This window comes from Annulohypoxylon truncatum (assembly GCF_022578515.1).
Source record: "Annulohypoxylon truncatum strain CBS 140777 unplaced genomic scaffold F4807scaffold_17, whole genome shotgun sequence".
NCBI classification, from domain to species: Eukaryota; Fungi; Ascomycota; class Sordariomycetes; order Xylariales; family Hypoxylaceae; genus Annulohypoxylon; species Annulohypoxylon truncatum.
In genome coordinates this window covers 85,278-104,967 of record NW_025953803.1, presented here as the reverse complement: position 1 = coordinate 104,967, position 19,690 = coordinate 85,278, and the positions used below count along the sequence as shown (strand labels likewise).

The following is a 19,690-nucleotide window of genomic DNA, read 5'->3' as shown; positions in this document are numbered from 1 at the left end:
CCAGTAGGAGATAAGAATTAGAGGGGATAAAGATGTTATATTGGTTAGGTAAGTTCTCTTAGACCTTGGATCTCATTGTAGAGATCTTAAATACTAGTACAGTATTAATCGCACCTTCCTGCCATGTACACTCCATCTGTACATAGGTACCTACATATATATGTAGTATCTGCCACTTGAACGCTTGGGCTATTATTTAATCACGGGATTACCCCTAATACCTGATCCCCATGACCTACTTTTGCAAAACATCTCACACAAAAATACCACTGTTTTCATCTCTTAACTGGAAGTTGCCGCCGGCCAGGGATTAAGGCGGTAAAATACAACTAAGCAGTTACGAAAGCTCAGTTCAGAGCGATGCTAGTACACATGGCTCAACGCAAATAGATGTAAAATCGTGTACAATTCATGCTTTATATTCTAGGTCTAATCCGCCAGGCCATGTGAAGCCATGCCTTGCCTTCCAACCCTTGGCTGGGCATAACTGCCATTTAAAGGTATAAGATCTATCATATGAGGACGTGTCATAAATGAGGTACCTCAAAATCCATCCCTCCTTACGCGGGACTGATATTGACGAGCTCATCTGATTCAACGTCCCTCTTCGCGCGTCTTTCCAGTTGCTTTTGCTCTCGTTGAGCTTCCTGCTTTGCTCGTTCGGCCTCGCGAAGTTGCTTGGGTGTTAGATGTGATATCTGAGAATCATAGTCTGTGACGGCGATCCATGTCTCTCCTTTGAATTTGTGGCCATGAAGCTCATCAATGAAACGTTTTAGTTCTTTTTCAGTTGGTAGACATACCCAGCCATAATTGCCAGTCCGGGTCATTCCTACTGCTGATGGTTGATAGCTAGGAAAGAGACTAAATAGTTGCTGGCAGTTTGGAACCAAAGACCTCAAATCTTTACCCTCAATACGAATCCTGACTGTAAAGGGGTAAAGTTCCCTTGGGCATGGACGGGTCCTTGTCCAGAATCTTTGTAACGTATCCCTATCTCTATGCTGCTTGGCCTGAATTTGAATAGTGTTGCCCTTGCTTAGATACAGCAGGTTGACAAGGATTGCCAGCTCGCGAACCGCATCATTTCCAGCATTATGATCGCTCTTACCACGGATAGCTAGGTCCTCTGAAAAGAACTCGAAAGAAAGAAGTGTAGCTTTCATGCCGGGACTCTTTGTGTTGGAGATTTCTGTCACGATTTCCTGCAAATCAACCCAGTATGAGAAATATTGGGTGATTTGAGAGAGATGTGATGCGATCGTTATAAATTCGAAGGCGAGGTCGAATCCAACGAGAACCAAGGGACTCTTGGACCGGCACTGAATAGACTGTAGTAAGGTGACTAATGCGTTCTCAGCCTGCTCGGCTTCAATTTCCTGGACGTTGCCAAAATGGTATCGGTCTCGACACTTTTTGCTACGCTCCCTTCCTTTGATTTGGATCCAATAGCTTTCGATCGAGTTTTGTTCAAAGAAGATTTCAGGTGTTTTGCCTTGATATTTAAGAGCATCTGGACTTATGCTGTTGGTAGCAATAGGGGGGGCAAGGACAGCAAGTCCGATCTCAGTAATGCCAATAGGCTTGTCCTTGGTGATCCGCCCCTCGAAATCTAATGCCACGAAGGTATATTGAGACATCTCTTTCAACGCGTCAAGGCCTGGGATATTATTTCGCCAGAGGGTCCCCCAATGCTTGGTCTTGAAGAGCCTACAGGCTTGGTGGTAGCGCATTTTTACTATCGTCGGCCTTCCTGTAGCCGAGATAATTAGATCTTCAAGTGTTGAGGTGTGTTGGTCGTTTCTGCTCGACTGGTAGCCCTGTGATAATGGATTATCTGTGCCTAAGGTAACGTTCTAGAAACACAACCGGCACGTAATTAACTCGACAGCAAAAGTTCCAGCTCCCAGAAGCCTTCAGAATATGGGCGCTAAGTAGTCTTGTAGAATGAAATACAACTATTCTTTTAACATTACCAAAAAAAAAAAAAAACACATCAACATAATGTGGAAATCTTTAATATGTTGCGTCAAGCTTTGAGTGGCTACTTTTAAGTTGAACTTTCCACCCACCAAGCTTCGACAGCCAGGTTGAGGCGCTATTATTTATCATGATCTAACTGAACGTTATAGCGTTGATAAGACTGAGAATTATGAGGCCGAGCAATCGAATCCTCAGATCTACTGCCCGACTAAATTCGGGGCCATCGTGTCACCAAGGGACCAGTACCTACGTAGGTACCTAGGTATTAATTTTACCCCTTTCTGCCCTTTTCAAAATTGAGTAAAAACTTACATAAGCACAAATCCCACTTGTATTACGTAACATGCATCCCACGTAAGGGGGTAACTATCATTTAACCTCTCTATTTCTTGACCCTGGCGGGGGATCTTTACATTCACTACTTCCTTTTCATCTGCTAAACACCAAATCTTCCCCATCCTTAGATCATAGAGCATGTCGCAGCCTAACATCCGCGTAGCTATCATTGGCGGCGGTCTCGCTGGAGCTACGCTTGCTAATGCACTCATCAAGGTGTCTCATGTAGATCTTGACCTTTTCGAATCTGCACCCGAGTTCACAGAGCGCGGCGCTGCTATTGGTCTTACCTCAAATGCTCAGCGGGCTTTGGATCAAATTCTTCCGTCAATGAAGCAAAGTCTAGATAAAGCCGGTGCTGTTTCGATGAACTCCTCTCGTATCGTTCTAGTAAGCTCTCATCACGTCGAATCTGCTCTTTATTCCTAATACAAACTTTTTTTGTCTTATCTGGAGTTCAAAAAGTCTCCATAAATGGTTCTAAGGCATAATAGGGCTCAGGGCCAGATTCAGGGTCCCTCATTTTCGATCTCGCAGGTGCCGGGGATCCGGGCATCGTGGTCCATCGTGCTTCGCTACTGCGCGAAATCCTCGCTCCACTTCCTGAAGAGATTCTACATACAAGTAAAGAGCTTTCTGAAATCCGAACTCAGGGAGAGGAGTTGGAAATTCGCTTCCAGGACGGTTCCTCAAAATACTTTGACGCAATTATCGGTGCGGATGGAATATTCAGCAAGGTCCGTAACTATGTAGTGGGTAACTCCGGAGAGCACCAAGCATCGCCTGCTGGCTTCTGGGACTGCCGGCATCTAATCCCACTTGAAAAGGCACGCAGTGTCATTGGAGACCAGTTCTTCGAGCTTGACCGGCAATATGGATGGATCGGTGATAATGCGTTTATCATGCACGACGTCCTAGACAATCGAACCATGGTTCAGGTTGTAGTATCAGCAATCGAGAAAGATCCACCGAAAGATAGAAAACGACCGCTAACTAAAGAGCTGCTCACTGAAACGTTTAGCAACTGGCTTGACGGTCCCATCGCAAAAGGAGTGATCGATGTAAGAGCTCTCAAGTCATGTTTCAGACCATGGACTCATCCCTTCACAGTTACTTCTTGAACCAGGTGATCTTAAGGCCTACTCTCAATGGGAGCAGAAATCAACACCCAACTACGCTAAGGGTCACGTCTGTATTGTTGGTGATGCTGCACATGCAACAACCCCGTGGCAAGGCTCTGGCGCCGGTCTCGCTATCGAGGATGCCGTGATCTTAGGACACCTTCTATCTCACATCAAAGCCAAGGACGATCTCACCGCTGCTTTCAAGGCGTACGATGCCGTCAGAAGACCACGAGGCCAACGAGTGATCGACTCCAGCCGAGAAACAGGCCGGATCCTTTGCGGACAGAATCGGGAGATTGGCCTAGATCCAGACAAGCTAAGAGAACTCGTACCCGGCAGATGGGGTTTCATCATGTCTCTTGACATACACCAACACAAGCAAGACGCCCTTGAGGCGATGCAGGCCATTCTTAGGACAGATGTGGAGTAAGTACTACACACCCGATGGCACGCAAAACAATTAGGTGGTATTGCTTTACAATTTGACCAAAGTAAAGACAATAGCTATTGGATATGGTTACCTCATACCTATGTTTCACTACCTACCTACAATCCGTATGCTCGTAAACTATTACCTAAACAAGTATCATCGTTTAATGCGAAGTTCCTTGTGAAACAGTCATTATCTTGCGGATATCTATGAACATCTCGGCGGGATTTGCTGTCTAATGTGTTGTTGATGAACTACCAGTTTATCATGACCCACCGTCAGAAGTCGTCGTACTCTTTAAAATACTTGTTTAAAAAATCAAGTCAATTAAACCGGTGTGCTTATGTCATCAACACTGTGCCGAGTCAAATCTCACGTAAGAAATATTTTTACGCGGAGCCTGACCCACTTATTCCAAGGATGCGCCCAATCAGGTTACAGAGCTGAAATTAATCGATTATTCATTTAGTTCATAAAGGACGTTTTATTCAACTCATAAGTATTAACTTCGCTGTCACTAAGCTCTAACAGTAGGTAATCTCGCGCTTAATTCTCGACAATAGGCCGGACGACGTCGGCTACAAGATATCTATTTATCTAGGGCAAATGCCGCCACGGATGTCCTGAACTAGGTCCAGCTTCCCCTTTACGTCTCCGAGGCTATCGTACTCGGACGAGGTCAAGCTTCGTCGGGAGTTGGCCGCGCTCCTGAAGCCGGCGCGGCCCACGCCGGCGCCCGTCAGGAAACTGAAGACGGCCATGAAGGCGTTCTCGGGATTATTAACGATGTCGTAGACGGCTACCCCCGCCTCGCCGGTGGTGCCGATGAGCCGGAGCAGCGAGCGCACCGTCGTCATGCCCACGGCCCCGACGGCCTCGCCCACGAACGGGATCCAGAAGAGCAGGCCGGTGATGAAGTTGAGGATGAACTGCTCGCGCTCTGCCTTCTGGATCTGGCCCGCCTGCTCGACGATCTTGTCCATGCTCGCGACGGCTTCTTCCGTCGAGTAGCCCGGCAGCGACGTCGCGTCCACCAGGTCCGACAGCTCCATCAGGTCGTCCCAGTCCCCGTACGCGCGCACGATCTTGAAGCGGTCGAGCATGTCGGTGGCCTTGGGGAACGAGTCGCCGATGACCTCCTTGGGGTTGTAGACCGTGACCTTGTCGGCGAGCGGGTAGTTGTAGAAGAAGTTGTTCTGCCTGTCCATGCACTCGTTGACGTCCTCGCCCGCGTACTGGCACCCGTTGTTGACGCGCATGAGCCGCCTGCCGAACTTGAGCCACGACTCCTCGATGCCGTACTCGTCTCCGATGTCTTTCCAGAAACCGTCGGCGTCCTTGAGCGTGAACGTGGCGTTGGGGATCGGCGTTAGGTCGCCGTCCGCGAGGGATCGCTGGAACTCCATCTGGGGGCACGTGATATCAATCGTGCCCCTGCCGTTCTTACAGTCACTACCTTTGACGCAGGTCTCGGCACAGGTCGCATAGCGGCAGCTACTACAGCACGTGATGTCCTTGGTTTCTGTACATGTGAAGTAGTCGTGCACCTTGTCGCTGGCCATGAAATGGTCGACTTGAGCGGGGACCTGTTCCGTGACGTAGTTCTCGTAGATCGTGAACTTCTCGTCGTAGCCGTCGTCGATAAGTTTCTTGTACTTGTTCAGCGCTGTTTCCAAGGTGGCTACCTGGACGTCTAGTAGGTACTGCTCAATGCAGTGGGCCGGCATCGAGCCTTTCCGTTTGTTGAGCTGATCAATCGTGGTGTAGGAGCCCTGGCACGGAGGCCAATAGTCGTCGTCGATTTCGTACTCGTAATCTTCGTCGTAGGTGTCGCCACCGCTCCCACTAGAAATCGTTAGTACGGAAGGAAGGTCGGAAGCGCGCAACAATGATGGTGAGACTTACTCTGCGAAATACTGCAAGTCCACGGCCCAGTCGGTAGTGCCCGCAAAGTTATACGAATCGTAGAACTCGGCCCGCGACTTCTTCATGTCGTCGTCCATGTAGGCTACCCACTCGGTGTCATTGTACACCAAAAAGTTGGAGCCTTCCTTCTTCCATTGCCTGGTGACCTTGCCGCTCAGGATGATCTCGTCGATTTCGGCATTGGAGATGTAGCCCCCCGTATCCGTACAACGCCCCTTCGCGGCGTCGGACACGCGGGGCGACCCCGTGAACAGGCATTCCTCGGAGTCGCAACCCGCCTTGGCCATCTTGAACGACCGGCCGTAGCTGGCCACGCCCACGACGACCTTGTTCGAGGCGGCGCCGGCTTTGGTGATCATAGAGAGGGCGTCCTTGGTCTCCGTCTCGTTGACGTGGGACCTCAGACAGTTGCCGCTCTCACAACCAGGAGAAGTCCACTTGTTGCCATAATCCCACTGGCCGTGCAGATCGTACGTCATGTAGATGATGTAATCGAGGTCCTTGGCCAGGTTCTTGATGGGGAACGCCTTGAGGTACCAATAGGACGCCGGTGCCGCGAAGGAAACTGATTTGGAAGAGCCCATGGATTTCTTCATACCGGACAGGAATTCGTAGTAGTTCTTACCGTTTTCAGGATCATCACTAGGGATGTCGGGAATATCAGGGGCCTGCGTGCTCACCCATTAGTCTTGTCAAGCAGAACAGGGGTGGAGGGAAGGGGGTAACTCACTCCAGGATACTCCCAGTCGAGGTCGATGCCGTCGAGATTGTGCTCATCGACGAATGCAATAAGATTCTTCTGGAACTTGTCGCGGTTGCCAGGCTGGACGGCAGTGCGGAGGATGTTGAAAGTCCCGGGCATCGTGCTGAAGTCCCAACCACCGAATGAGATGATCTTCTTGACGCCTGTCATGCCCTTGAAGATGTCAAACTGCTCTTTGACCTTGCTGATATCCACTGCGAAGTCATTCGGCGTGATATCAGCGAAGGCGAAGTGGATGTGAGTGTAAACATCTGTGTCAATCTCATCGACATCCATAGTCAAGCACTTGCGGTTGTGGTTCCAAGCTTCAAAGTACGCAACCTTAATCTTGTTAGCCGGCGCAGATCCTTTGATGATATCTCTGCCGCAGTTGCTGACACCTGATCCCTACAGTTAGCTCGATGCTTTACCCACAGCATGGCTCTTGACGAAACTACGTAGGCAGCTGGGGAAAAGGCAACTTACATCCGTTCTTTGCGCCCGAGGTTCCAGGCGCACCGGTCTCGGACTCCTTTTCAACGCAGAAGTCATCCGTCGTACCACACTGGCCCCAGATATTGCAGCAAACATTCAGTGGGCACGGGTTAAGGGTGCTTAAATCGGTTCCTGCGGGCGGCCGTGCTGTGTCATTCACCTTTACATATCCACGTTAGCCTGGATAATGTCATCATGACTTCCTATATATGATGGTGAGGAAGACGTTTTCTTACCGTTGGACCGCATACAGCGTTCTGTCAAGAATTCTCATCAGCCAAGGTACTTTAACAAGACACCTACGAGAAGTAGGTAAGAAAGTAGGTGCTTACAGGAACGCTCGCCGGCATGGGTGGGCTTCCGGTGCTCACACACATCTTGAAGTCTGGCAAGAGCTTCTCGCAGCCATTCCAGGCCCAGGTTTTCTTGTTGAAATCCTCCAGGTTTTTCACGGTCAGGTCACGGGCTGCCGCGATTTTGGCGCAGTTGTCGTTCTTTACGGTCGTGTACACGGCGCAGTTGCCGTCGGGATCGGGCTTCGGCTTCAAGTCCGGCATCTTCCCGGCCGTGCAGCAGACCTGTTGACCCTCTGCCAGGGTCGAACATAGATCGGTTTTAGTATTGGCCTTCGTGAAGTCCGCCGCGCTGATACCGCACTTGGAGGCTAGTGAGCCGCAGCTATCGCCGGAAACCACGGTTCTCGTCTTGCACGTGCCATCCGAGTTGCCTGGTGGCAGAGTGCTAGGTAGAGTGCCGCTGCTGCAGCAGACGATCTCATCGAGGACGAGGGTGCTGCAAAGGTCCTTACGATTGTACTTCTCCAAGTCTGCCTGGCTGATCCCGCACCTGTCGGCCACAGCCCAACATCCATCTCCCGATTGGACTTTGGTTGTTTTGCAGTCGGCCCTCTTGGTAAGGCGCGACCTTGCCCCGAGGCTTGCGGGCGTAGTGCCAGATGATGTCGTCACGTTGGTGCCATTATTTGACGTGGCCTCGACGGGCGAGGGAACACGCAGGTTGACCGACATCCAAGGCTCTCCCACGTCCGATTGAGTGACACATTCTCCGTCGGCCCATGTCTTGACAGCCTCTTGAATAAAGGGGAGATTCGCGACACCAGCAGCAACAATGCCGATGCTATAGTCTGCGCCGCGGTCATCGGCACCGCACAGCTGGATGACAGTGGTCTTAGAGATGGCCTTCTCCTCTGCGTATTTCAGAAGATTGTTGAGAACATCCGAGCTATGACAGTAGGTTAGTGGTTCGGCCTCCGAAGACGGATTTGTGGGTTAAAGAAGTTCGAACCCCTGGTGTACTTACGTTACTCCGTGTTGATGAATCTCCGCTCCAGCAAATACGCCAATGGCTGCTGATTGGGAATAGGCGAATTCGATTGCGTTGTGAGAGCAGGAGGGTACCTGTAACTCGAGATGGCGGGTAATCTGATTCCCAGCAGCCAGGAAATGGTCGACAGAGAACTCAGCATTGCTGCTGACTTGTGGTTCGTGCATGTAGATGGAGGCCTCCTTCAGGACGCGATTAGACGTTGAACAGAGGGATGCCTTGCTCTCGTCCGCGACGAATGCAGCTTTTACCCCCGAGCCATAGTCGGCCGTGCATGCCCTGATAGCCGTAGGAGTTGTTTGGTCTTCAGCTGTGGTCTTGACGACCACGTTGAGCAGCATAGTCTCGTTACATGACGCCAACTCTGAGGCGTCTGGAAATAAGAACCATTCGGCACTCGAGCTACTGTTTTTGGTTGCGCTGCATAACACAGGGCACTTTTTGCGCGTATCAAGTGATGCTCGCTGGGCCGTCACGAGCCACGACTCAAGCTCTGCTACATCTTCGTCTCGGCGGAAGATTTCGGTATGAGAATGAGATGCAAAAGCCTCGGAAGCCAAGACGGCCCAAGGAACAAGTGAAGAAGCCCTCATGATAGCATGGCAATGCGGAAGCAGGTTCGCTGAGGGGATGAAGGCCTTGGACTCTCTGGGACAAGAGGGAGCAAATATAAGGCAGATGAGAAAACAGAAGCGGCTGAGCACTGGCGAGGTTAGGGGAGGTTGAGCTGAGCGAACGTTGGACGGCGGAGCTCATGCATCCGAACAGCTTAAGATATCGACATCAAGGCCGGTGAGAATAGCCTTGGCATAGACATGGTTGATGTTGTCCTACTGGCATTACCTGGATTGCTTCCGCCTCTTTAGGCCCACATATCCACGGCTTTGTATAGACAAGTACCCTCATCTCCGATAGAGTCAGGTCCATCAACAGGGGTTTATCGAATGAATCATCACGAGATGAGAAGAATTCGGCGAGGGAATGAAGTTAGAATCTTGGTACGTGCTGGAAATACCCTGATTGGTCTGCCCTACGAAGGGCGGCTATTATGTAAGTGGGCTCGAGGGATATACGTGCCTCACTGAATGATCTTGGCGTAGTATACGCCGCAGACTAAACCGTCGCCAAGAGGCGAAATCAGCACCAGGCTGACAGTATTATTATAGTCAATACAACTATTAACGGAATGACCTATAGGACCGGGGATCAAGATGATACGGTAACATGGCGTATATCGATTCAGCTCTGCTTCTAACAGAACATGATCAGATGCAGCTCCGCTGTGATATTGAGCCTGAAGGACGGTCCTGAAATTGGGAGCAAACTCATCAATCATTTTTCTTCGCCCATCCTTTGCTTCATCTGGGACTCGAATTCTTCCTTGCTCTGTTGAGTCTTGTCCACCAGCAGCAATCATGAAAGTTACTCTTTTCCTCGTTCTTGCTCACCTCTCCGCCGTCTTGGCCGGGGGATACCAAGGATGTCTTGAGCGCGTGCTGCTGTTCAATGCCTATGAGATCGATGGGCTCAACGACGAGGCGGACCAGACGATCGGCTTTAAGTGCGCCAAACCAGATACGAAGAATAAATCATGCTCCAAGTGGAATGCTTGCACGCCAAAGAGGAACTCGGGTCGCACCCGGTGCAACTTCGACGAACTCATGGTGTTCCTGGGCAAGGCTCCTACTCAAACCGGCTGGTCCGTCGATGATTCTGATGGGAAGTTGGATCCCGAGGGGACGGCCAAGCAATGTTATAAGATCTTCACGACCGCCCCAGGGAAGAATCCCAAGGTGGTCAACTTCCCGCCTCACGTAGCCGCAAAAGATGCGTGGGAGTACAACGACTACATCAAGCGCATCACCAACACAGTCAACAATACGTACAAGAACAAAGGGAACATTGGAAACCGGGGCCTCTGGACGAGCTTCGACACGACTATGGCCAAGGTCAGCGAGGCGCGGGCCGGAGACCATGGCCCTCATCTCATCCAGGCAGCCAATGACGCGCTAAGTAGCAAGATGGACATACAGACACAGGACCTAGGAAGTGGGAAAAATCCTGCTACTGGCGAAGTGTGGAAAACTGTGGATTGGAAAGAGACGGCCAAACAAGCCAAGGCCAAGGGCGTGCCTGACGTCGACAAAGAGATTCAGGGGTTTCTCAAGGACTTCTATGGTGGGACCAATAAGCAGGCAAGGGACCACCGCGTAGTGATACAGTCATACAAGCGGGCGACGGACAAAAGCCTGAGTTGTCGTTAAGATGGGCAATTTGGAAGCGGTTATGTGTAGCACAGTAGGGAAGGTTGGAGGAGGCAGAGCATGGGAAAGGGGAACAGGATAGATAGCACGGATGTAGTATACAGAGCGATACGATTGTAGATATTAATGCAATTGATTGATTTCCCTCAGTGAGACAGCTCTAGTTAGCTGAGACGAGCACCATTAGGGTAGTCATATCCTATTTCAGCCCATACTTCTCCAGTATCCTCTTCGTTTTTTTCCACCTATACAACTCCTCCAGTCCTCTCCAGCGCTTCGCCAATCGTCTGCTCCATCTCAAAGCTCCTCATCATCCGGCCATCATCCGGATCAAAAAACCACAGGTTTTCCAGGGCACAAGGCCAAGGGTGATCTTGGGAAGCCCCAAGCCAGGCCTCCATCCCATCTGCACAAACCACGTGGATTTCCTCCGTGTTTACCCAGTCCCGGAGCTCCTTTGCTTCAAAGTGGTAGAAGGAGTCGTCCGAGTTCTCGCGCTCGAACCTTAGCCGCTTGATGGATAATGCGACGGGCGCGAAAGCTTCGAAGGGGGTTTTCCCGATAGAGACCATATCGATGTCCAAGTTGAGCCAGACATAGCGCGACTCCGCACCTGCACCCGCGGCGGCGTGGGCCTTGGTGGCGGTGGCGGTGAGCTCGGAGAAGGCCCGTTTGTACAGGCCCATGTTACGAGCTTCTTGGCAGGTTTGGAGTATGGCGGGCACCGGCGTGGGCGAGACCAGCTTCGGAATTCTTGCCCAGCTGTCAGATGCGACGCGGATGTCTACGACGCGGACCTCTACGACACGAGGCTCGATCGTAAAGGCCCAGATGCACTCGCGCAGCTCGGTTGGCAGGCGCGGAAATGGATGGAATGTGGACATTGTTGTTAGTTCCTAAGCGTAGGGCTCCATGCAGGTAGATAGTGTAGATACTACGTAGTAGAGAGTCTGCGGCTCGTGACTTGAAGCGGAAGGAGAAAAGTTGCCAACGGTTATTAATAGTTAGCACGTCGTAAAATGCGCCAGTCCATAGGATGTGAGGAAAATTTTGCGATACTAAACTGGCATTTTGGTTCTTGTGTGCGGTCTATTTCTTTCTTCTTTCTTGGCAATTCTTGTCATTTGGATTTAGTGAAGCGAATATCGCCCGCCGTCTCTCAGCCGCTGCGGCACAGTCCGCCCAGGCCGCCACATGCTACCGCTGCACGATCACCACCCCGGAAACCATATAGGTAGCGCAAAGTATCGTCGTAAGGGGATCATGCTGACTCAGCCGTAACTCAGACTCTAGACTACAACTGAACTGACGCCGATATGAGCTGCACTTGGCGCCAAGGGAGAAAGTCATGAGGGAAACAAACGATGCAAGCAAGTGAGAATACCTATAGCCGGCGTTTCTGCCCACGGCTCCAGTAGCTGCTGGATTGCTGCTCCTCTTCTCATCGTCCATCGTCCATCGTCCATCCCTCCTACATTCTTCATCACCGGGTTACCTAGCAATTTGGTTTGCATCGGCGCTATTATGAAGACCTCCTTGTTGTTTCTGCTCGTGGCGGCTTTTCGCCGCGCCTGTGGTACCCCCAACCCGACGCTTCAATGGGATCCAGAGACGGCTAAAGACTGCATCGAATGGTACAACAACAGCGACGGCGAACCGTGCGAGTACGTACGCAGTTTGTTTGGGATCACCCCCGAAGAGTTCCATGAATGGAATCCCTCCGTCGGTCTTGACTGCCAGCCATGGGAGTATCAGTCGTACTGCATCGTTACCATGGAGAAGATCAACAACACAATCACCACCACTTCATCTTCCTCCTCGACAACGACGGTCTCCACTAGCTCGGCGGTCACGCCCGGACCCTCACCCACCTCTTGGACCGATATGGGCTGTTACGTCGAGGACCCGGCGCTGCCTATCCTCGAGGAGAACTTGAGCCCCAAGGGCGGCGACACAGCGTTGACTATTCCCAAATGCGAGAACGCGTGCTACCTCAAGGCGTACGCTTTCGCGGGCGTGGAGGAGGGGAACCAGTGCTGGTGCGGCAGCTACGTGGGCGGCGAGTGGGCGAGCAACCAGACTTACTGCAACACCACCTGCACCGGCGACAGCAAAGCGTTCTGTGGTGGCAAGGGACTGGTCAACGTCTTCAAGGCCGAACAGAACGAGGCGTCTGGTAACACTACTACTACTGCTACTACTACTACCGGGGCCTCCAGTACGACTACGGCAACAGGATCTACTATCAGCGAAACTCAGTCGTCCGGGGCAATGAGGAACCTAGCATTATTTTGAAGAACTGGGGTTGACCTGATTGTCTCTTTCCTTGTTTTCTGTGTACATAGGCAAGCCTATGGAACATATGGCCATTAGGATATCTGGCTGTCTGGCGCGTTATAGAAGGACACAGGGGGCGAAGGGGGGGTTACCTAAGCAATCCAATGCATTATGAAGAAAACTGACCCCAAGTTCTATTCAGACCCAGGCAATCATGTGACTGTTAGGGGGTGCGTGTGTGCTCTTAACTAATAATACCGAGGCCATTCCCGTAGGCATTAGCTCGCGCTTGGCAGCTGACGGGCTGAAATGCGAGCAACGGTATTTTGCGGCCTCAAACAGACTTCTAATTTATATGAATTCGGACTTATGTATATCCTGGTCCTAGAGTGGTCTTATTATAGATATCATAAAACATAGATTGGTGCCGGTTCCTTGTCCCCCCGATGCCCATGACCTCCACAATGCATTATAGAGCTTTGTATGTCACGAATTCTACTTTCAGTTATTATGTCTAGTCATTTTCTTCCAACCTCAATTTCAATTAAAACATGATAACCTAGCGCCTCTATAGAATTTGAAGTCTGTTCAAGCCCTGGACCACATCGCCTCACCTAGCACCTTAAACCTCGTTTAGCGGTATAATGTCCAATAGGAAATATGAATCCTTCTTCAGCTACAGCGTGTCTCGGCCCTTCCCGTTCCGTTGGTTTACGCCGGGTGCAATAATTGGAGGCATCGTTTCCCTCGCTCTTTTTACTTTCTTGAACTTCGCTTCAAGTGGCTATAATCTGGTCGTGCAGATTTCCTCGAATCCTAACGCTACACTGTCCGAAGGGAACTGGCTCCAGCGTTGGCCATCCTTCCTAACTGCCAAGGTCCAACCCACATGCGAGCCCGCCAATCTACCCGTGAATAGCCAGATATTCACGAATCAGACTGCGCTCACATACATGTTAACGAATGTATGGCAGCATCATGAGGCTACTGGGGAGCAGGTCGCCTCTCCCTCGCTCAGCTATTACAACAATGTTCTAGAGAATTGCTCTGTTGCCTCGATCGAAATGAATCTAGAATCAATGGATCGATCCGCAAATCAATTCGCTTACTCTGAATGGGGTGCCCTCTTGCGATCCTATGCTACTTGCCAAATAGCCACTTCTTCCGGTGTCGTCTTCTTCAATCTCACACAAACTTATGAATACGTGCCCAGCACTGTCTCCTATACGGATATTGGCAAATTTCTCGGCAGCGGTTTTCTGAGCCGTAATCAAACAACGCGAGCGAGCCTTTGGTGGGGTGAATCGCTAATGTCAACATACTGGGGAGCTGTCACATGGGAGATGCAGCAAGAACGCGAAAACAAAACCGACAATCATGAGTATGGGATACGTAAAGGAACTGTCTCGTTCATGCTCAACGGATCTTTCTCTGACATTAAGGACCTAAAATACTTTAATGCCGATTATCGGTTTATTGTCGACAAGGGCGGTAGCTACTATGACGTGATCAGTCCAGGCGGTTTACCTATGCCAGTGACAGCAGAGTTTCTTAATGCGACGAGCGAGTATCCTAATATTTGGACCAAGGCGGATACTCTAGCCAAATCGACCTATTCAACCATATTGACGGACCTGGGTCAGACAACAGCAACACCCAACATACTTAGCGACGCAACGCTCTTGACGTATTTTACCTCCAATATTTCACAGATAGAGATGGCCAACTTCAAGGCCGGACCAGCAAACGAAAGTTTCGATGACCTTAATGCCACGACCGGGCCATTACGTGTTACTCCATCCGTCATATCAACCACGTACCTTTGCCAAGTCCCGGAACTCAAGTCCGCGGGCAACCTCATCCTCGCAATCATCGTAGCTGACCTAGTACTGATGCAGGGCGTGTGGCAATTGTACAAGATTTCGGCGGAGTGGTACCTTACCAGGCGTCAACCAACCGCGAACTACTGCCAGGGGTGTATGATCATGTCTGGTGGAGAGCTGTCAGCACCTTCAGAGAGTTCTGCAACCACCGAAGGTGACACGGAAAATTATCCGCTCGTCGAAGTGTCTAATCCCTCAACCAGAGATAGTACCGTGTCAATGCATGCAGTAGAAGAGGGTCACCCTCGAGAGATCCAATCCCGTTGATCAAGCCGTTTCAAGAAAACGCCGTTATCCCTACTACACAATATCATACGAGCCATGTCTTTAGACGTTGTCAAGCACGGCCGTGCCGCGGGACACAAACGACTGAGACAGGGATCATATATCGGATTCGTATGGACTCGGACCATATTCATTTCGAACGATCTCTAGGCGGCGACCCAAGAAAATTTCAAAATCTCTTTTAAAAAACGGGAGAGAAGGTGCAGTACATTGATTACGAATTGGCAAATTATTGCTCTTCAGATTCATTATCTAATTACGAACCGATCAACCTTCCATCGCACATTACCCCTTTGTCAATGTCACATCTCCACCAAATTTCCCTGGCCTAAGAATATTAAGACTAAACGCCCACACATAGCGAACCCTAGAGAAAGCTGAAGGGTTCATATCTTCCCACAACTCGTCGACTAATTCAGTTTAGTTCTCGAACTAATCGGTGACGGGAATGACTCTAACGGTGGCCGTTGGGGTGGTGGTGGGCGTAGTAAGAGTCGAAGTAATAGGGACGGAGGTAGAACTGCTGGTATTTGGTTGTTGATCCAAAGTGCCTGGCCCAGTGTTTGCTGCCGGAGCCTGTCCTGCATGTGCTGTATTATCTGCAGCAGTATTGCTTCCGCTTGTTGTCGATGACGGACCCTGACTATTCAGAGGACCGCCGTTTGATGCGATGGGAATACCGGTGCTTTGACTGACGGGAACAGACGACGTGGTCGTGGTTACTAACGTCGAAGAACTACATCCCAGTATACCAAGAGTCCCCGTAACATTAACAGTGGTGGTAGTGGTCCGAGGCGTTGGGGTATATGTCGGCACTTCGGGAGGCGGCGGCGATGAAGTGTCCGGGGAAGTAGTGTTAGGCCATGGCCATATTGTTATCACGCTAGGAAGACTTGGGTCGTCATCGTTATTCCATGGTACTGAGCTGAAAACTACCGGGGACGGCACAGGAGTCTGGATTGTTGGGCTGGAGCAATTCCACCCACACGACGGTCCAGTTGCGTTATTGGATAGGTTGGCAACGGCTGGAGATGTTAATGCACCTATACCTCGGTTCGCTCCCGTGGGGTATGGCGCGGATACCACAGAGCCAGTATGATTATTCCGTCGCGATCCTGGTCGAACGGAAATAGTAACCGTGGTTGCGAACGTCGGTTGGCTAAGCGTGGTTGAGTCGTTCCCCATGGGGTATGGTGCGCAAAGGCCATATACGCTTGTTATGAGAGAGATTAATAGTATGATAAACATCGTGTTCGATGCTACGGCTGCAGTCGGAGAGTTCAAAGCTTTGTCTCAGATTCATTTGATAATTTTACCGCAGCGGAAGTTTATCAAACTTCGAGAGGATTGCTATTCTCAACCAAGATCCAAAAATTTGGAAGAAAACACTTATATAAAAACCGGGGGACTTACAAACTACCTGTACAGGCACATACCTACCTACTTAGGCACAGATGGTGATTTTAGCTGACTGACTGATGAGCTGGAGTGAGTCTCGCAGATATAAATGTTGAAGGCCGACTAGCCGTCAACGTTGAGTCAGGTCCCAAGATATTGTTTGCCCCTTAATCACGAAGAAAACAAACCCTGACTAAAGAAGTGGAATGACGACGAATATCTCGAACATTTTCAACTGCCTTGTCATCGGTCTGTCTTGTTCAATGAAAAGTAATTGTTTATCATAAATCTGGCAATTTAAAGAGTCACATTTCTGCTACAGTCATGAATAGCAAGTCGTGGACGTTTGTTGTCCGAATATCAATTTCTTAATTGACATTATCATCCCGATTTATGGGCTTCATCCCCCCTTCATAGCACCCTGTACCTCCCCAACGCAATTCGTTCTCAAGATATCCGGTGTGCCGTTTCCTTGCCATGCCACCTTCTGACAACAACTCGAGATGCAATAGCGGCAAACGCAATACAACGGTTGCTCATATGCTAATGGATATCGGACTTCGTATTGGGCGAGGCGAACATAAGATCCTCTAGATACTGTATACCAGGCACGAGAGGACAAGGTGCATCGCGAAGAAACCAATCGGCTACCTTAGTTCCCAGGCATTCGGGATCGGGTGGGTCACTAAACCACCATTCTTGCCCGAAAGGGTCACATTCTTGTCTGAAAGGGTCAGAGAGACGGTTAGGAACGTAAATGAATCCAGTATTGTCCTCGCCGTTCTCGAATCTACCCTCCATGATGTTGTAAATGCAGATGTCCGTGAGCTTCAAGATCTCTTTCATCTGGCACAAGAGAATTCTGCATGAGGTGCTCTCCAGAACACAATATCCTATTGAGACTTTCTGAAGTGTTAATCGATGTTGCGTGAAAAAAGCGATCAACTCTTGTCTTTCCGTTCGGATTTTGTGCAAGTTGATGTCCCGTAAGTTACTCCATCGGGAGCCCGGGTAGATAACTTCTCGTAAGGGATAACGGGCCTCCCAATCATCCGTGTCCCAAGTAATGTCTATTTCTTCGAGGTTTGGGAGGGCTTTGAGGAACTTTGCCAACGCGCCGGGCTCTTTCTCGTGGCGAGTCTTCTCAAAGATGGGATCGACACGAAAGACTTCGTCGTAGTCCTCGGTGTCCTCTTCGATTAAGAGATCGATAGACTTCAAGTACTTGCATGAGGGACTGAGCTGTTGCAAGAAACCCGTGTTCAGGATACTGGGAAGTAGTCCATCTATCTCAAGTCGGCGTAGTCGAAGGCCTGAGCCACTGAGCCCGTACATTATAGCTTGTACGGGTAGCTCATACGATGGATCCATTGTCCATGCGAAGAATGGTGAGAAGTAGCGTCTTTTGTAAGGTGAGCTACCAACGTAGATTCCCTCCAATGATGTGAGTTTGGGGAGAACTTCCTTGAGAAGTGCAAAGTCTTCTTTCCCATCCACTATCTGGAACTGTTCTTGGGCAGTGATCATGTAATGGCGGTAGTTTTCTTGGATATCTTCAATGGAGATAGGCAGGTTATCCAAGGCGCCATTCGGAAGCCAGTTCTGCTTAGACTTTTTGACGCGTTTGGTCATGTAGTAGTTGCTAGCAGAGAAATTCGCATATTCCTGAATGGAATAGTATAGAGGGTGTGTTTCGCGGAGAAGTGTCTCAGGCATGTAGGTGAGGGTCCTGATATTTTTGCTGATCACTGGATGGCGAGAAAAAGCACGTAGCATGTCAAAGTCGGACTTGTTGACATAAAGGGTGATGTTCCTAAAACCATACCGAGCGCCGATGTTTGCTAGTGTCTTGCAGCAAAGTCGTAAGGAACGTGCATCTGATGGTGATAGAAATGAACAAATTCGTAGAAAAATATCGGGCGGGAAGGGTAGTCGTTGACGCTTTGGGACCTGACGGTCACGATTGACGATGTGATCCATGTTGATGGTGTGTAAGAAAATGGTGGTGGGGACGTTGGTGCATTGTTGAGATGGAAGAAAATTGAAAGAAGTAGTTTCTTGGACGAGATTATATAGCTGTAGTAAGGTTGTGAAATAAAGTTGAACTTGAAAACAACAAATAATATCCTCAAGGTCGGTGACGACTCTATGTACTAAGGTACTTCACCTGCCAGGTGGTGTATGTTAAAATGGCAGTTGCCCTGAGCTGCGGCGGGCTGTTACTCAGTTACTACACACGGCACTTCGTAGAGTGGACGGACCACCTACACAGTAGCCCTGGAGGTATTATCATGTACCTAGTAACTAAATATGAAGGTGCTACCCACATGTGCTGAAGTAAGTACGTCCTCGCACTAATCTAGGTACCTACCCAGTACTATTTATGTGACTGGGTAATTTCATAGATGACGATATAAATCCATTATAGGATGAGTACAAGATTCCGATACTTACTACCTAGGTATAGTAGGAAAAAAGATGTGGTCACAATAATTATTACACAGTACATCCCAGATATTTATTTTCTTTGCTGATGACTCAGCGCTCAAGTAACTTCTTATTGGTTTTTTACTACAAACGTGCAATTATGACACACCTAGATAATACGCCTCTACCTGTACTATGTAGGCAATACATGATCGAGCATTTGGAGAGCGCAAAAAAGGGATGTGAATGCAGCTAGGAGCAAAACCTCCTTATAGACAAGCGATCTTGTTCAACGCTTCGCTCAACGTCTTGACAGCGAGACTACATCCAGATCGACCAGATCTTGGAGTATGTCGTCATCGTTAACCTGCCCCTGGTCGCCCCATTTCCCCAGAACCAATCGCTTGGGACGTATCCGCCGGTTCCTGGCCAGAAACGGCAATGAGCAACTGCATGCTTACCGATTTCTGTCGAACAAGTTTCCAAGTTTCCCCCTTCTGCCCCTTCAATCCGTCGGGTCTTGATGGTTCCTTATAGCAAATGCTCTAGTTGATGCAATCATGGCTATCAATAGCCATATCCATGATGTAGCGGGCCAACAACCCATGCTAATATGCCAGCATGCTATCCTCTTACATTCAAGAGGCTTCCAGCCGATTATTACCCAGCTTTTACCTGGTGACGCTCAGTATACCTACTTGCCAATTCTATAGCTGGAGGTAAGCCGTGGCTTGATAGAGATTGGTTGGCCCTTTTGTCGTTGGCCATGCAGCTTA

The 19,690-nt window shown here is 49.7% G+C and overlaps 9 protein-coding genes across 9 annotated transcripts; 4 read left to right on the top strand and 5 right to left on the bottom strand.

Moving 5' to 3' along the window:
* Positions 1 to 560: 560 nt before the first annotated feature.
* F4807DRAFT_467643 (uncharacterized protein) lies at positions 561 to 1,935 on the bottom strand (the record flags this gene model as incomplete). The annotated part of the gene is made up of 1 exon (XM_048002516.1): positions 561 to 1,935. The coding sequence occupies exon 1, from the start codon at positions 1,731 to 1,733 to the stop codon at positions 561 to 563; it is 1,173 nt and encodes a 390-aa protein (XP_047853897.1). The 5' UTR covers positions 1,734 to 1,935.
* Positions 1,936 to 2,391: 456 nt separating this feature from the next.
* F4807DRAFT_426500 (salicylate hydroxylase) lies at positions 2,392 to 4,165 on the top strand. The gene is made up of 3 exons (XM_047998062.1): positions 2,392 to 2,709; positions 2,814 to 3,380; positions 3,430 to 4,165. The coding sequence occupies exons 1-3, from the start codon at positions 2,458 to 2,460 to the stop codon at positions 3,871 to 3,873; spliced, it is 1,263 nt and encodes a 420-aa protein (XP_047853896.1). The 5' UTR covers positions 2,392 to 2,457; the 3' UTR covers positions 3,874 to 4,165.
* Positions 4,166 to 4,342: 177 nt separating this feature from the next.
* On the bottom strand, positions 4,343 to 8,973 carry F4807DRAFT_467639 (putative glycosyl hydrolase, family 18; the record flags this gene model as incomplete). The annotated part of the gene is made up of 7 exons (XM_048002515.1): positions 4,343 to 5,718; positions 5,779 to 6,467; positions 6,530 to 6,942; positions 7,028 to 7,196; positions 7,273 to 7,293; positions 7,369 to 8,278; positions 8,357 to 8,973. 7 exons carry the CDS (start codon positions 8,971 to 8,973, stop codon positions 4,467 to 4,469), a joined length of 4,071 nt encoding a protein of 1,356 aa, XP_047853895.1. The 3' UTR covers positions 4,343 to 4,466.
* A 603-nt stretch (positions 8,974 to 9,576) lies between these two features.
* F4807DRAFT_426490 (uncharacterized protein) lies at positions 9,577 to 10,760 on the top strand. The gene has a single exon (XM_047998061.1). It carries the CDS (start codon positions 9,796 to 9,798, stop codon positions 10,642 to 10,644), a length of 849 nt encoding a protein of 282 aa, XP_047853894.1. The 5' UTR covers positions 9,577 to 9,795; the 3' UTR covers positions 10,645 to 10,760.
* Positions 10,761 to 10,766: 6 nt separating this feature from the next.
* Positions 10,767 to 11,848, bottom strand: F4807DRAFT_91646 (uncharacterized protein). Its single transcript, XM_048003651.1, has one exon. The coding sequence runs from the start codon at positions 11,526 to 11,528 to the stop codon at positions 10,890 to 10,892; it is 639 nt and encodes a 212-aa protein (XP_047853893.1). The 5' UTR covers positions 11,529 to 11,848; the 3' UTR covers positions 10,767 to 10,889.
* F4807DRAFT_91588 (uncharacterized protein) lies at positions 11,849 to 13,339 on the top strand. Its single transcript, XM_048003647.1, has one exon. The coding sequence runs from the start codon at positions 12,169 to 12,171 to the stop codon at positions 12,937 to 12,939; it is 771 nt and encodes a 256-aa protein (XP_047853892.1). The 5' UTR covers positions 11,849 to 12,168; the 3' UTR covers positions 12,940 to 13,339.
* On the top strand, positions 13,338 to 15,296 carry F4807DRAFT_91589 (uncharacterized protein). The gene has a single exon (XM_048003648.1). The coding sequence runs from the start codon at positions 13,566 to 13,568 to the stop codon at positions 15,069 to 15,071; it is 1,506 nt and encodes a 501-aa protein (XP_047853891.1). The 5' UTR covers positions 13,338 to 13,565; the 3' UTR covers positions 15,072 to 15,296.
* F4807DRAFT_91590 (uncharacterized protein) lies at positions 15,297 to 16,684 on the bottom strand. The gene has a single exon (XM_048003649.1). It carries the CDS (start codon positions 16,335 to 16,337, stop codon positions 15,522 to 15,524), a length of 816 nt encoding a protein of 271 aa, XP_047853890.1. The 5' UTR covers positions 16,338 to 16,684; the 3' UTR covers positions 15,297 to 15,521.
* Positions 16,684 to 18,579, bottom strand: F4807DRAFT_91619 (uncharacterized protein). The gene has a single exon (XM_048003650.1). It carries the CDS (start codon positions 18,465 to 18,467, stop codon positions 17,031 to 17,033), a length of 1,437 nt encoding a protein of 478 aa, XP_047853889.1. The 5' UTR covers positions 18,468 to 18,579; the 3' UTR covers positions 16,684 to 17,030.
* Between the last annotated feature and the right edge of the window lie 1,111 nt (positions 18,580 to 19,690).